We start from the raw sequence: 16,641 nt of genomic DNA, 5'->3' as shown, positions 1-16,641 counted from the left end.
TTGGGTTCATCTGTATTTCATCTGTCTGCCTAAAGGAGATAGCTTTTAAACATCGGACTCCATTATAGGATGTAATATGTGGACTTAAACATAAGTGTAATAAAGAGAGCTCTTGTGTCCAGACGTTAATGGAACTTGAAAACCCTTTTTCCTGCTCTTCGTCAGAACATAGCAAAACTGGAAAACAGAGGTCAGTAAGTAAATTTAGCTATTGAGGAAGACGAGCCAAAATACACACTGACTCATTAAACTCATTTTACCATTGACAGTTTATCCTCACTGCTCCTCACACAAGAGTAACTTTTATCCATTTCATTAGTCAGGATTACACACATGTATAAGACAAACTTGAGGCATCAAAGCTGTTACAGGGAGGTTTGTAAAAAGGAAAACAGATCTAGCTTAAATTCTGGCTTTCAACAAATTCATCATACACAGCCAATTTTGACTACTTGATTGAAAACATACCCGTACTGTTTTGTTTATTATGGAGTACCAAAGTAGTGTGTTTGTCTGTTGCTGGCTATCATATTTTTTTTAATTAGCACCAGATATGATAAGTGCAAAATGACAATTCCATAGTGGTGGTGTCGTAGGATAAAGAGCTAAAGGATCCATATTAATTCTCTCAGTGGAGTTTTTCTCACGTGTTTCCTACCTGGTGGATGCTGGTGGCAGGAGTACAGTCTGGGAGGGGGCTGATCCTGGAGCCATCACAGCAGCTGTGCCCATTGCTACAGGGAAGGGGCTGGCAGAGTGCACTGCCCCCCCCTGTTGGAGCTGGGACTGGACTACTGGCATTGGTGCAATCTGAATGATCTGCAGAGGCATCGAGAGAGAAAGCCATGAAGGAAGGACAAATACAAAAGTGTGAATAGGCAGTGTCAGTGATGAGCAATAATTTGAACAAAATGGACACAATTCTAAAGTACTCATGCCAGTGTTTCCAGTAAAGTGCTCACTGACCTTGCTTCCGGTCTGAGCGCCGTTCTGGACAGGAAGAGGCGGAGCCACAATGGGATACTGCTGGGCAGGGGCTGGTGCAGTCCGTACTGTTGCCATGGGAACAAGCATTTTACCCTGGAGCCCCGGAGACTGTGTTTGCACTGAGGCAAGTACAGAGAGAGAGAAAGGGGATGAGCATTTTATCAGGAGTCACCACAATAACCTATGTAATTGATTACCAATGTGCGCCTGAGGCATCGTCATGAGTGATGATTTAAAGCTCTCACCTCGGGGTCCAGGGCTGACCACTCCCATTGCAGGGCTGGACGTATATCCTGTCAGTGAACCTGTACCCTGCTGCTTTCCATTGGCCAGGGACATGTGTGTGGGTGGAGCTGTGGGCAGGTTGAAGATACTGGTTGGCTGGCTGAGCTGCTGAGGTGGACTCTTGGGGTTGGTGTTGGCAGGTAGAGTGGGCAGGATGTACTGAACTTGTGTGATGGCTTTACCCCCAGGGGGTGCCAGGGAGGAAGCAGGAAGGAACTGGGGCTGAAGCATGGGCACAGACAGGGGCCCATTGGTTTGGCTATGCAGAGCTGAAATAGTAGAGGTATGGGCCTGATGATGCAGGGAATGCGGGTGGGGGGAGGGGGTGATGAGCTGGACAGTGGGTTGAGCAGACAAAGCCCCTCCTAACACCAAATTAGTCACTACACCACCTGGGCCTATGCCTCCACCTACAGGATTAGGTGATGAAGAAGAGTAGTACCCACCCCCTGGTCCTGAACCAATCAGAAGGTGCGGCTGCTGATGGGGAGTCAGGGACCTCCTCTCCACCAGATGAGGGCTGGATGAAGAGCCTCCATCTCTGGGTTTACTGGCGATGGGGAGAGGTGTGCTGATAACAGGACGCATTACATTGGTCACCACCGTAGACGCCACCCTCACAGCGCCAATGCCCAGTAGTGGGTTCCCACCCAGTGAACCAACTGACGACAGATGCCCTCCAGCCGGAGAAGTGGAAATGACTGACTGGCCAGAAGAGAGGGACAGAGAGGAGGCTTGTATTCCTCTTCCTCCTCCCTCTCCCCCATATATGTCTTTACCCTCTCCTTCTCCTCTTTCCTTCCTCCTGTGATCTGAAAACCCACCCCCACCTGATCTCCCCTCATCATAACGCCTGCTGGTGGGGTAAGAGGACAGTGAGACACTCCTGACATGAGGTGTGTGGTGTGAGGAGGAGGATGACGCAGTGGAGCAGATGACTGGGGCAAAAACTCTCTGAGAAGAAAGGCAGATGGACAGAAAAATATTTAGAGCAAAGAAAGATACCATAGAAGGCAACAACTTTTAAATGACAAATTAATAATGTTACCTTTCGATCGCCTTCGTCTGCAGAACCATTATCACTGTCGCTGTCAGTCACCCGCTCCTTACACTTGAGGTCTATGGAAGTGCTAGGATAGGGGTCCTCTGTGAACAATAAAACATACACTAATGCTGCATTCATGCAATGTGTACATAGTGAGAAGAACAGGAACAAATATATCTCTAATAAACCAAATTATGAGTGGAGTAGGTCTGATTTCTCACCGATGACATCATCATCTCCCTCCTCCTCACAGATGACCATGCGCTCCTCGTCACTAGTCATGTCCTCACTGACCCCCCGCTGGGACTGCGGCAGGGGTGGGGCATGACTGGAAAACTGGCTGCCACCATCCCCACACATCTGAAATCATTAAATAAAAGACCTAATCAGATTCTTGATAACAGATTTAAGAGACTAGGATTTACTACTTGTTTGTATTTTCTTATTCATATGAAGCAAATTTGTTTGTGTTTTCGATATTTTGATATAAAATATAAAATGTACTAATTTAATATTACTGTCACGGTTGCCACACTGTTAAAATGTTGAAATCTTTGTAAAGAGCAAATCCATCTCGAAAAAAAAAAAAGTATGCTATAGCTGCAAGCTAAAAGGCTGTTTATCTCCAGCAGTGAAGACTGACACTATTTTGTTGTTTGCAAAATGGCAGATTGCATGTTACACAATCAACTTTCTAGGTCCACATGCTGATCTAATGTCTTCTTACCTGTGCCAGTTCTGCCAGAGCCTGTGTGTTACCCCTGTCATTCCGCTCCAGGCTGTGCATGGCACTTTGAGAGAAGGCTCGGGGTCGGGTTAGTTGGCCCACATGACCTTCTCCTGTACTCCTCTCAGCAACCAGACTTGGACCAACTCCCTTCAGCTCCACAGAATGGGGCTCTATTAGGAGGTGAGAGGAGGACTGTTAAAGGGCTGGAGAAAATAACGTTATTGTAAAAGTATACTGTGTGTGTGTGTGTGTTGGTCTAATCATGAAAGGTCATTGAAACTACCAACCTGTGGACTCAGACATGCTCCTCTCTCTGATATCTTTGCCCCCTGGGACTCCCCTGCCTTCGGAGCTGGACTTCTTCCTGTCTTTGTTGCACCACTTCCAGTCTGGGTGCGCCTTAAAGTGGGCCTCTTTTACCTGGGGGAAGTAGAGGGCACAAGAAGGAGGGCGTAAGTGGAAGTAGGGGGCAAAATATAGGACATTAAATATTGGTTAATTCAGAAGCATTTGTACCTGGAAAGCCAAATCATGGTACTTCTGTTTCTCCTTGGGTCCTAGGGCATACCACCATTCACCAAGAATCTTGCTGACTGTCCTGTTGTCCTGGTTTGGGTGCCGCTGGTGCACCAATGCTCGATGGCGCTTACTGAAAATCATGAATGCATTCATCGGTCGCCGGATGTGGTCCTTCTCCCTCTGAGAAAGTGAACAATAAAGACAGGCAGGCATTACATTACATATTTTACTCAAAGGAACATTGAGAATTTTGATGTTCTGGTAAAAGCAGTGGAAGAGCTACCTTTCCAGGGCTGCTCTTGTCTCCATCTTTGGGCAGCGCACTGAGGGACTGAGTGCGCCTCTTTACCGGTGATATAGCAAGAGGCGGTTCTGGTACAACTCCTGGAAGGAAGCTGAAAGGAGACAAGAAACCATCTGTGTTTATAACCTTCACTAGATATCAATACAAAACATGTAGCCTTCCACAAAAAACAGCTTTCTCTCTTTTACTCTTTAATATTAATAACTGAGCAGTTTTCTACTTCAAATCAGGTTTTACATACTGTCTATTGGATGTAGACATGGAGCACAAATAGTTCATCTCCCATGAGATACATCAGCAGATTCAGCAGATAGCTCATCCATTTCAATGGCTGACAGCCTGGCCACTTCCTTTCATATAGTGATAGAGCACAGAGATGGAATGCTTTTGTTCCCATCTGCTTTGTTCTGGCACTGAGCTCTTCTGCCCAAATTAGTGCGAGGATAGAGAAAATATCACACTCCCCAACTGTATGTGTGGGTACACAATGCCACACAGAAAATTATTATGATGGCTGCTTTGGACAAATACATAACTGCTCTTATATACTGAAAACACATGAGGGTGCATGTGCAGTGTCTGTATATGTTCATGTAACCTCATAGCTTTTCAAACAAAAACACTATATTAAAAAAAAACTGCACTAACAGATCATCAACATCACTCTCTGTCTCGCTGTCAGGCCTCTCCCTCTCTGCCTCTCCTTTCTCCTTCTCTGGAGGCGGCTCATCAGAGGAGGGGGGAGGTCGGGGCGGGGGACCTCTTTCAACAGTGGGAGGTGCCTCTGCAGGCTCCTGTGACAGCACTGCCACCCCCTGACATTCTGAGGAAAAACAACAAAGAGAGGCATACTTGTTTATGGGGAAAGAAAGCAATATTTTTTTACCCAAAACAGTATTAAATCTCCCAAAATATTACATAAAACTGATGGTGGGACATGTTCTACTGCCAGTAGGTCAGCAAAGATATTCAGTACCTGACTTCAGACTGGCTGCTTGGGGGTGGTTAACTGGATGCTGGCCCTCCCCTGGCAGAGAAGGAGCATCTGATTGGGTTGGGGCCAGGAAAGGGACCAATGAATGCCAGGGGAAGACTGGAACTGACCGGGGCTCTACATTGGTCCACACTGCAGAGGAAAACAGTATTATTTGTTATTAACAACCAGCACCATCTGAGGTCTATAACTTCCTGATCCCTGCTCAGATATCACATTCAAGAGAGTCTATTTCCTTATTTAGGGAATCAGGACCCTCAATGCATCACTCCCACATAAACTATTATTTACTCAAATCACAAGCTCTGATCATTTTTAAAACAAGTCTTATCAAGCATTCTTTTATTATCTCAAATTGATGGAAGCACAAATAAACAAATGAAAACGAAGACATAGCCTAGAGCCAGGCAGTGTGGAGTATACACAACTCACCAGGGACTATTTAACGTTGTATATACAAAGTAAATATTATTAATCACCAGGCAGAAAAGATCCATATCAGTTTTTGAGATCTATTGATCATTTCAGTACTACCACAGTAGGACACCTCCACCGACTTCAGTGGTTAAATAATCCAACAGCAGCAAATGTACCAAAGGACTCTTTGTTCTCAAAACACACTGGACAGAGACCAGAAGATGTTACATTTTGAAACCTCTTAAATGAATGAGAGGTCTGTTTAAGTGATATAATCTTTATTTCCATTATTGAAAACTTTCCAGCAATGGTATCGATCCCCTTTAGGTCCCCAAAAGCATTAAGTTGCTTCAACACTGAGGGATTGTTTTGTGATACGAGTAAACAATAATAACACACGTGTACAGTTTTGACAAAAAGGACAGTGTAGGTAAGTGACATGGACTAACCAAACATGCTTAATCCTTGGCGGAGATACTGAGGATTCTCTGATGAGAACATGGTGCAATGAAATCCTTGATGTTTCTCCAAAAAAAGATGCAGTGATATGTCCTTTAAAAAAATCTGTCCTCTACAACACACAGGGATCCAGGTAAGGCAACATGATTAATCCAAAAACCTCGAGCTGATATAAACTCACAGATGACGACAAGTGCTCAGAGGTGTCTGTATCCGTCTCATCCCTACAGGTTGCAGTCATCATTCACGATTATTACTGCATCACCCCGATGCACCATGAGGGTTTTAACATGTGGCATAAAGAGGCGTCCTTTCTTTATTCCAACGCGAATAAAAAATGAAATGTGTGTCAGGCAGACTCCGTATCGCAGAATGCCGCAATCTTACATCGCACTCGTTACAAAACACAAGACACCGGACACAATGTACAACAAACGATCCCAATAACACAGGAATCTCAAGCTAAATTTGTAATAACGAAACAGTGTTTAGACGACGCACTGACAAGATGATTATTATCGAAGGCAACGATCCTCCTCCCTTTGGTCTAATTACCCCCGATGCCCTCTCTCCCTGTTTGTTTACATTAGTACAGCAGCTTGGCAATGAGGGGGTTAACAGGGCCTCGAGCCCATCCACGGCCTGGATTAACACACGCGACCGGTAACTGCGCAGTGCTCCTGGGCCATGTCAAACCTTGGTCTGTGGTGAAAGGAGAGCTACAGGCAGGTGGGCTGGGCGGGTATCGAGGAGCTCATGAAGCATCGGAGTCGAACAGCTGAAGGGCAGCGGCAGGAGGGCACAGTATCGATCAGGCTGGACCGCACTGCAACAAGCAAATTGGGGCGATCACAGCCAAAGTGCTGCATCTAACTTGGTGGCGTGGCGGGGGAGTGGGTGGGGGTCTGGTTATTACATTAGAGTGCACACTGTGTGGTTATGAAACACAAGCTGAATCATATAATAAAGCACATTGGGTGTGATTTAACCGTCTCTTGCAACAACCGGAGCCTCAAGTGCACCGCTCCAAATTGGACCAACCTCTCGGGAACGCCCCTGGTCGTGCAGCACTCGCACACACACACAGGCAAAAGAAACGCAATTGTTCTCATGTCTCAACTACAAAAGCGTATTCACACGCACTGGCTGCCAAAATATTCCCACCAGGACTGTTTGACAAGTGCATTTCACCAAATGCTAACTTGTTTTCCCCCCTTTTCTTAACGCGGGATTTGAACCATGCACCTGCCAAGACGCAGAATCAACAATTAAAGGAAATCGATCAACTTAGGTTTGTCCCTGTTTACTACGCATAAGCAGATGTGGTTGACTGTAAATCTGGTGCATTCATCCATCACCCAGTGCTTATACACCAGGCTGCTTACCGAGGGAGCAAACACACACACACACGCGCTATCGTCCCTCCTACTAGCTTAAAGGGTTTTAGCTCATCCCAGTACAAAATAACATAAAACCACCAGCTTCCTTTTCCTACCTGGCCGATCTGACCACCAACCTGACGCTTAGCTAGCGACTGAGACGAGACTACAGCGCGGCGGCGAGGAACGCGAGCACGGTGCGGAGGACTCTTAGCTCCGGTCGGCGATAGAGGAGAAAATGGGGATAGATCGCAGTTCTCTGTTCTCCTCCTCCTCGGTCAAGCTCGTTAGGAAGCGGACTGGGTGAAGAAGATGCCCGAACACAGCACCCGACGCGGGGGTAATGGGGTTAAAGAAGCCGTCGGTGAGGTCCGTCCGTCCGCAGCAGCGGGTTAGCTAGCCGCAACTTGGTGCGGACTACATCGGCGCGCTCACAGCGTCCAGCCGCGGTGTCGCACCCGGAGTTATGCGCGTTGTTCGGCTCCACAAAACTCCTCGCACCGCATCTCCACAACTCCCGCTACCGAGTGTACTCCGGTGTTTTGGCCCGGTGGTCCCTCGCTGAGCCTCGGCCCTTTTCTTTCTCTTTCCCTCCCTCTTCCTCTTGTTGTAAACTGGGCTGCTTGCTGCCACCCCCCACCCCCCTTCCCCCTCTACTCTTCGCCCCCCCTCCTCCTCCTCCTCCTCGTCCTGTCAACCTCGCCCAGCCTCGTCCCGCCCTCCCTCCGCGCCTGCCGCTCGGCGATTGGCCAGCGAGGCCTCCCGTCACGAGCCCGCCGCGGACGCTCATTGGTCGGCGTGTGCGCTGGAATGCCAGTCATATGCAAATGTGTATGGGGGCGGGGGTGGCGCGAGCAGCTCCTCCTGTCAACACAAAAACTGAAGTTATCTCAAAAACGAACAGCTGATCGATACAAACCACACGTGACTTCACTGCGAATACACGAAAAACACAAGTTGGCCTTAAAGTACTACCTCAAAAGTGTGTATTTTTTGTGTTTCTTCAACTTAATCCCACCCCGGTTTTATGCCATAGGTGCAGGGCTCGTAGTAAACCGTGAATGACACATTAAAAGGACCAATGGAAAGCGGACACTCAGATGTAGGCCAACCAATGGCTTAACAGAAGTCAGATAAAATCCCTCCCCCTTACAAATGCTCAACATTCAATACCCGCAGAGACCATCCGATGCGGAGTGGCACTAGTGAGCTACCTGCAGATTCCCTGCCACGCTGCTTTTGGTCTCTGTGCAGTCTAGATGTTGATGAGGCCCTGAGGTCAAGATGACAGCGCACATCCACACCCATTACACCCATAGGAGTCTGCACGGTCATCCTGTCTGCTACGTGAGTGTTTTCACAAAGTTGTTCCAAGCAAGAGCAAACACTAGCTGGATTATATATCAGCAGTATTTCCACTTCTGAGAAGGATTAGAAACCTTTTCTCCGGTAATGCGATATATCTTCGCGTTTAGGGAGCGCTGCTGACAGTAGGGAGGCAAAGTGATGTCATTTTACCACCACAAAAAGCCCATTCAAATCCACAACTCTTTTTTTTCCATCTCTCCATCATGCAAATGCCTCCTTCAGAAAGAAGTTAAAATGTTTTGATGCAACACTGGTGTGGGGAGCAGAGAGAGAGAGAGAGAGAGAGAGAGAGAGAGAGAGAGAGAGAGAGAGAGAGAGAGAGAGAGAGAGAGAGAGAGAGAGAGACGCAGAACAGAAGAGAAGTCAACAACAGGAGAGTAGGGGTAGTCAGAAAAGAGAGGGAAAATGGGTGGAACAGGCAAAGAGTGGAGAGAAGGGTAAAAATAGACTGAGAGTCATTTTCAGCAGGAGAGGCCGGCGAGCAGGGAGGGAGGGATGTATGGAGGAGGGTAGTTAGGTGGGTGGGTGGGTGGGTGGAGAGAAAACAACTTATGAAAACAGAGCTTCTCTTAAAGGGAGGAAGGGTGTGGGGGGCCAGAGATGGGGGGGGACAGAGGCAGAGACAAAGGGAAAACATATAAAGATACTTATGTTGGGTAAGTATAACACAACTAAGACTCAAAGAGGGAGGACTGGCACATGTGATGTGGTTTCTCCTCATGCTGTAAGAGTCAAGAAGACATTCTCACCCAAAGTCATGAGACAAACACAAAACTGTCTGACTTAATTACTACTACAAGCCAGTAGTAACAAAAAGTGAACCCCTTCAGTCGGAGATTACAAACCTTAAAAGAACACATACACATTTGAATTGGGATCAGTGCAATCATACACCCACATTACAAGTGAGTTAACAAAGAAATGATCTGACATCTCAAACAAAAAGATTTCTTTGCTATGTGCCTGAGCTCCACCTCAATACGCCACTTAACTCTCACGTGCCCTTTCTCTATCTCAGCTGGCTGGCATCAGTGAAGCAACTTGCGTCATGTGAAAATATGGTGTGACTGTTTGTTCCTGTTTTTAAAGCCAGAGGGTTTTTAGGAAAGGGTTAAACTCTTAGGCATAAGTGACAAGGAGAAAGAGAGAGAGTAGGAGATTAAGGCAACTGCACCGAGCTCTCAACAAGTCAATCCAGCAAACCCAGCGTGTCGAGGGGAGGGAGTTGGACAACTTGGCAGAGAGGAAAAGAGGTTGAAAGAGGGCAGGGGTGGAGATGACGGATGACTGCGGCTGCTCAGTGGTTTCAACCACAGATAAACATTACAGTAATGAACTACTTCTGACCTATTATTCAGAGCAGATTAATAAGCTTTCCCTTTAGCTGTTTGAATACGCCTAAATTCTTGATTGACTTGCAAGCAATATACCCGTTTGTGTAAAATTATTATTGTCAGTTCAGTATGGTGGTCACGAAGTGCAAACCACAAAACACAACAATGCACCGGAAAAGGTAAGTTCCCACTATTGTCAAAGCTCGTCGCTGATTGGATTGACGCACTGTCCACATGTTTTAAGATGTTGTTGTGCTGGCTTTTTTGTCATGGTGCAGAGAAGGCGAGGTAGACACAAGATGATGGTGGGAAACCACCGATTTTTTTGCGCTTAGTCAGATAAAATAGAGATAAGTGGTGAAAACTGGCAAGAGTAAGAGAAAAGGTTTGGAAAAAAACAGTCGAAGAGAAATCCCTCCCCTAGCTGAGCTTAACTATCTCTCCCTGCTGCCTTGCTGGCAGTGCAGTATCTGTGTAGGTGTTCAGCAGCTTTCATTGGCTGTCTCCTCTTACAGGTTTCATGCTTTTAATGTGCGTATGAATGCACGTCTCTACCTCCCAATTAAATCTGTCAAACGCCATGTGACCTCACTCAAGAAACTTTTTCTTCTCCTCCCCCTCTGTTACCTATGCCTGCACAATGCAGAGCGGAGCACCGCCTTCACTCACTCTCACATGCGATCTCTCTCATCCCCCAATTCATCTTCCACCCCTGTGCTCCGTGTCTCTCCCTCCCACAACCCACCATTTGCTCCGTCCAATTATAACTCGATCCACAGTTCCTTTGCAGTTACCATAGCAACAGCTGTGTTGGGCACAGGTCCCCGTGTCGCTCGTGGTCACCAGGCTGCCACTGACCATCACTATCTATAAGCTTAACCAATCATTTTTACACAGCTTGAAACCCAGAGGAAGCACTTTGTGGGATCCAAAGAGGAGATTTTTAAGACTCTGGACCTGCCTTTGGCCTTGTTATGCTTTCATTTTAAGTTAAATGAAACTGGTACCTTTTATTTATCGTTCAATGTTGCAATAAGACATCGTGATTACTGAGTACGAAGAGGAATTAAACAGTAATTAATGGGTATCAGTCATCTCCATGATGCAATACACACTTTACAATCTGCGGGTTCATGAGCAGATTTAACTCTCTCTTCCCAACAGTGAATAATTACCATCCAGCAGAATACATCAAACACAAACTTGAGAGATTAGTGTTTGAAGATCCAGATCCCTCCACCCACTGTGGAGGAACTTGTAATGTATATGTTTGGCCATCTGGGGGCACTACTACTCTGCAGATAAATGGCTGAGAAACAGGCAGCTCGAGTAAACCAGTGCAAAGACTAAGGGAGTAGAGATGAAGAGAAAGTAAAAGAGGAGAGTGGGATGAAGGAGAGAAAAATAAATTCCTAGGCAAGATTCACTCCAAACTTTGGGATGTGAGGAACACGTGACAACTGTGATCTTCAGAACAATGAATGTGTGTTCGACGGAGACTCAGAAGAAGCTGAATCTTGTTCTAACTTCACATGCATGCAGTCAAAGTCTTGGAGCCTCCTAAGGACTAAGGAGTCCCTCTGCACCAGTGCATTTTGAGAATCTCCCTAACGTACGCTCTGCCCAATAGGAAACAGGATTATTGTTGCACATGACTTTTGTGGTAAGTCTTGAGGGCTTCACGTGTGCTTCGGTGCCAGTCTAGATGGCTGCGTGATCCAGATGTGGTTGTTGCCATGGCCAGGGAGGATATGCAGCGCTTTAAGCATTACGTAAAGCAGGGGCGGGAGGGAGTGGGGATGTTATTCCCGGGTATCCGTATCCGGGTAGACCAGGATGAAGAGAGGAGGGGAAGCAAAGCCACTGCAATGCGATGGAGCGAAGGGTTAAAACAAATCTGTCATAATGTTTTTGAAAGAAAATTTCAAAAAGAAGATGGAGGCAGACGAGAAAGCGGGGAGCAAAAAACGTATTCAAGTGCGAAATAACAGTGCAGAAAAGTGTATTCACGTGTACTTAAGAGAGTGTGACATGTTTACTCAGTGTTGCAAAAACTGCATGTTTGTGTGGGTGAGCGACATAGACTAAATTTGCAACTTTGGTTTCAATCATTTCTAACTGGGCAGCATCAACATATACGAGATGTATTGAAACATATTCTGTGTCTTTAAATGTTGACTGAAGGTAAAAAAAATTGCATATTATTTTCAGATGATATAGGTGTAGGATTAGATGCTCTGTTCAAGGATTAATCTCGCTAATATCAATGTGCTCACAGGCATGGTCCTGCAGAACAAAACAAGAGATGCTGAGCATGTATCACTATGTAGTCAAACAGAGAACGCATGAGTTTCTACTGAAACCAGTCAAACAAATGAAGGAATCATTTAGGACTTTCACAACGACAAAGTCATCAAAGTCCTCTATGAAAAGGACACAGTATGCACTTTCCTCACTAACTTCAGAGTGATGACAATGAAGAGTGCTACACTCTTATCTCACTGTAAAAAGGAAAATATGTTCTAAAAAAATGCTTGTGATGGGAGTTGTATTTTTCAAAATGGTCGTAAATATGAGTGTGTCACTGATATTTGACCTGGAGGAAATCCTCCGATTATAAAGTAACGATGAGTGAAACACCCAGGATGGAGTAAGAAAGAGCTACCAGTGGTGTGTCGGAGTGAAAACACATATGAACATGCGGAAGTTTGTACACACTCACATACACCTACACAAGCATGCAAGCACAGATGCATAAACACACACACACAAGGGGGTTGCCATTTCTATGATACATACAGGCTACACCAGTGTGATGTTTGCTTTGTTGCCATGGCAACAGACGTTTGGCGCTCACGCATCATATCCGGTAGTCAATGATTGACGCTTGGTTACTCTCTCTCACTTACACACACACACACACACACACACACACACACACACACACACACACACACACACACACACACACACACACACACACACACACACACACACACACACACACACACACACACACACACACACACACACACACAGAATGCAACATACACGTGACACCATGAAAACAGTCTCATCCTTCACCTTGTCGCTGCCTGATCTCTTCAACAGTTTTATTTTACAAGAAGTTGCAGCGAGAGCTTAAAAAAGATGTTTCATTTTCTATCGCATCAGCACGTCTCAGGTGGGGAAGCACATGCACACAGAGCACACATACGCAGGTTTGTCTGTAAAGTGTGCGGCCGTCAGCTGCGGCACTGAACTGAGCCAGGGGAATGTTGTCTGATTTCTGAGTGAATAAATGAAAAGTAAACCGCATATCAGTGTGTATCTGTTGGATTTTACTGTGTGTGTAACATAGACAAGAGCAGAGGAACTCACCAACTACATATTCCTGAACTGTATGAAATTTTATTTAACCTGTTCCATATTAGATGGTCTCTATTTTCTTTACATTTTAAATCAACACTTTACTATATGATCTATAAGGTGTTAGAACTATATTACTTTAAAACCTTACTTTATAAAAATAATTTTTACATATTATTTACTAATCTAATTTTTCGGTTTAAAAATAAGAATACAATTTTAAAGCCTGATATTCCAGAGAGATTTTCTTTTCCTTGAAAAGGTGCAATGTGTCATCACATGAGTTGATAAATCACTTTTTTTATGAGAATTTTTTTCTACCCTCATCGAATGTGTGAACCTTTTGGCATAAACATTATCAAATTTATACTGATAATGAACGTGTACGCTAAATAATATTATTTCAATTTATTACAAAGATGAACATATTTATCAAGAAGTGTCAATGTTATTTCAACTTTATTCCCATAGACCAGGGAGAATAACATTTTGCCAACATTTCTTGAACTATAATTTTAGAATAAAATATTGTGACGCAAACTATATCTAAAGTAATTTTAACAACAGTAATTCACCTTAAAATATTTACAGTTTACCGTCTGTTCATTTCTCACAAGCTGATATGAAAACACCAACACCTACACAAACGTACAAATCACAAACACTGCAAATGTGTAAATGCACAAACATACACGCACATGCACACACTGTGATTCTTACTTTCCCTTGTATTTCACACTCTCCTACGTCCATATGCAAGAACTCACACACACATGCTTTTTCTATCATCACAGAAAACACCCACATGTGCTCCTTACTCAAAGATCTTCAGAATAAATGTTCACAGGCAAGTGTGCATGCTCTCACACAAAAAGCTGCTATTCATTCATTCATTCAGCGTCTTTTCAGCTGCAAAAAAGAGAGGGGGGGTCTGAGGAGGGACCGTACACTCAAAACGACAGCCCTCCCTTTCTTGTCCACTTCTCTGTCACACTCAGAAAGTCCAAAGCACAAACACACAGAGAGCTGGTGAAGTGAATTATACCAACTGATATTATATGTCTATAGTATATATCAAAAAGTGAAAAGTGGGCTCTAATTTTCAGCTGATTATGAATTCTGTCTCTCACACATGAACACACACTATAGTACAATATATTCCCACACAGGAGCTTGAGAAACAAATACTTCACACACCCACTTGATACGCTGACACAATATATAGCTAAGACACACATTTCAAATCAACCCACCTATACTGGCCAAGAGTGCAGCTCACAGCTTGTTTCGATATATTTTCACTTTTCAACCAACACCTGTAGTGTGCATGACGATAATAGTTGCCCAGGTCAGGAAGTCTCACTCACACACACACACACACACACACACACACACACACACACACACACACACACACACACACACACACACACACACACACACACACACACACACACACACACACACACACACACATAGAATAAATACGTCGGTCAGAGTTTTTCCTAGAAATTAATTTAAGATTTAGATAAAACCTGCTTTTGAATTGTCCTTCTTCCTGTCTTTTTTTTTTTACCATCCTGTCTAAAGATATTCCTAATTCGCTTTCTGATCCAACCCCCATTTTTTCTATCTCTCTATCACACAAAAATAAACACAACTTGGTGGAAACAGTCCATACCTGGCCTACATATTGTAAATCTAGCCCACACGTTACATTACCACTTTTGCTTCTTCGTCTTAAAGTGTTAATTTCTCTCGTAGCTCCAGAGACAATATCAGGGCGTCTATAAGAACTTCTTTGGTAACACTGAATGTGCCTCCATTGCTTTCCTTCAAAGTGTTTATTTTCTCTTATTGAACTTTCCTTTCTATGATAAGTCCATGTGTCGTGTCTATGTGGTGTTGGACTGATTGCCACCACTCAGCCACAAAGTTTCTGTCTATAAGGACTGGGAATATAAGAGGTAGTCTCCGACATGGACAAAGCTAATCCTGCGTAACATACAGTCAAATCCCTATAGAAAATACAAAACACCAAAGCATGCATGCTCATGCATACATTTTCTCCTATTGCACTTTCTCTCTCTCTCTCTAACACACTCTCAGATGCATACACACACATACACCATCATATTTTTGCATTCATCTCATGTGTCCCTTTTCCTTTACAAATGAAATCCAAACCAACAAAGAATTAATTAATGCTTTTGTAATTCTGTCTTTCTAATAATAGCATTTGGCTCTTAAATATTGTATGATCCACGACAGAAAATATTCCTCTTCCACAAATCATCAGATAAACCCAACTCCCTTTGCTCTGAGTTACCGACATGAGCGGCACGGCTTATTCCCACTTTAATGTGAGCTGACGTGTGAATTTACTGATTGTTTTGTCATCAGCAGTGATTTCAATAAGACCAGACCTGACATGGTCAATCACAGGAGCCCGGTCCACAGCTTACGTGGGTCACATGACGAGCAGTTCAGTTGACAAGCGGACATGAGGACGGTGGACAGACGATTAGAGGAGGCCATATGGGACAACAGCATGTTGGCCAACAGGCGCTTCTTTCACAGGGCATCGACTCTCTCACACACACACGCGCGCGCGCACACACACATACACACATACACGTTGCGGCACATTCACGTGAATCCATCCCTCTTTCACTTTGAGTGTTATTTGTTCTTGGACAAGTTATACAGAATACATCATTATACATTAGTTTTATATATATTTTTGTTCAAAACAACCTTGATGAATGAATGATTGTTTGAATGAATGTTTGATTAGATTTATTTATTTGATGAACAAAATACAACAGATTTTATTAATGTTTTAGTTGGTTGATTTGATAATACAAAAAAAAAATAAGTGAAAAAAATCACTTTGTATTTAATATTACCAGGAAAATGTTGATTTAATATTAAAACCTCTATAAAGCTCTGTATTTTTCTCTATCTTTCTCAATCTGTGCATGTTTGCACATATGTGTGTGTGTGTGTGTGTGTGTGTGTGTGTGTGTGTGTGTGTGTGTGTGTGTGTGTGTGTGTGTGTGTGTGTGTGTGTGTGTGTGTGAGTATGTATAAAATAAAAAATGTTAAAACTTGTAAAGCTACATTTCGAGCCTTCTCATTTTTTATTATTAATGCCTTTTGCTGTAGCTTCAACTAAAGTCACGTAAATGAATATAATTTTTCTTCTCTCTCTCCAATGATATTTACTGTCAATACGTAGCTGCACTATCTTTGCATTTCTCTGTGGATTCTCAGTGTCTGAGGAAAATAATTGTTCCATTATATCCTTAAAAAATGCAAATTAAGCTACTAGATCAAGGCCTTTGAACAGAGTTTCCTCTGTCCATGCAAAAATGACAATGTGTGTGTCACTACAGGTCAAAGAGATAACAAACATATAGCAGTTATAAGGTTATACTAATAAAATTGA

At 44.0% G+C, this 16,641-nt stretch overlaps 1 protein-coding gene across 6 annotated transcripts in view; it reads right to left on the bottom strand.

Moving 5' to 3' along the window:
- The window catches only part of cicb (capicua transcriptional repressor b), a 35,028-nt gene that overhangs the window by 7,375 nt on the left and 11,012 nt on the right, over positions 1-16,641 (bottom strand). For 5 of the 6 annotated variants that reach the window (XM_035162556.2, XM_035162559.2, XM_035162558.2 and 2 more), the window contains exons 3-13: positions 4,847-4,996; positions 4,519-4,693; positions 3,850-3,961; positions 3,564-3,746; positions 3,335-3,467; positions 3,045-3,217; positions 2,539-2,677; positions 2,321-2,418; positions 1,233-2,226; positions 967-1,106; positions 659-819 (exon numbers count right to left, since the gene is read on the bottom strand). In XM_035162556.2, the coding sequence (XP_035018447.2) occupies positions 659-819; positions 967-1,106; positions 1,233-2,226; positions 2,321-2,418; positions 2,539-2,677; positions 3,045-3,217; positions 3,335-3,467; positions 3,564-3,746; positions 3,850-3,961; positions 4,519-4,693; positions 4,847-4,996 (2,458 nt within the window). The remainder of the gene's footprint in view (positions 1-658; positions 820-966; positions 1,107-1,232; positions 2,227-2,320; positions 2,419-2,538; positions 2,678-3,044; positions 3,218-3,334; positions 3,468-3,563; positions 3,747-3,849; positions 3,962-4,518; positions 4,694-4,846; positions 4,997-16,641) is intronic. The other variant, XM_035162562.2, reaches the window with a different exon arrangement.

Source organism: Hippoglossus stenolepis, chromosome 8 (assembly GCF_022539355.2).
Source record: "Hippoglossus stenolepis isolate QCI-W04-F060 chromosome 8, HSTE1.2, whole genome shotgun sequence".
NCBI classification, from domain to species: Eukaryota; Metazoa; Chordata; class Actinopteri; order Pleuronectiformes; family Pleuronectidae; genus Hippoglossus; species Hippoglossus stenolepis.
This window is presented reverse-complemented; position numbering and strand designations above follow the sequence as displayed.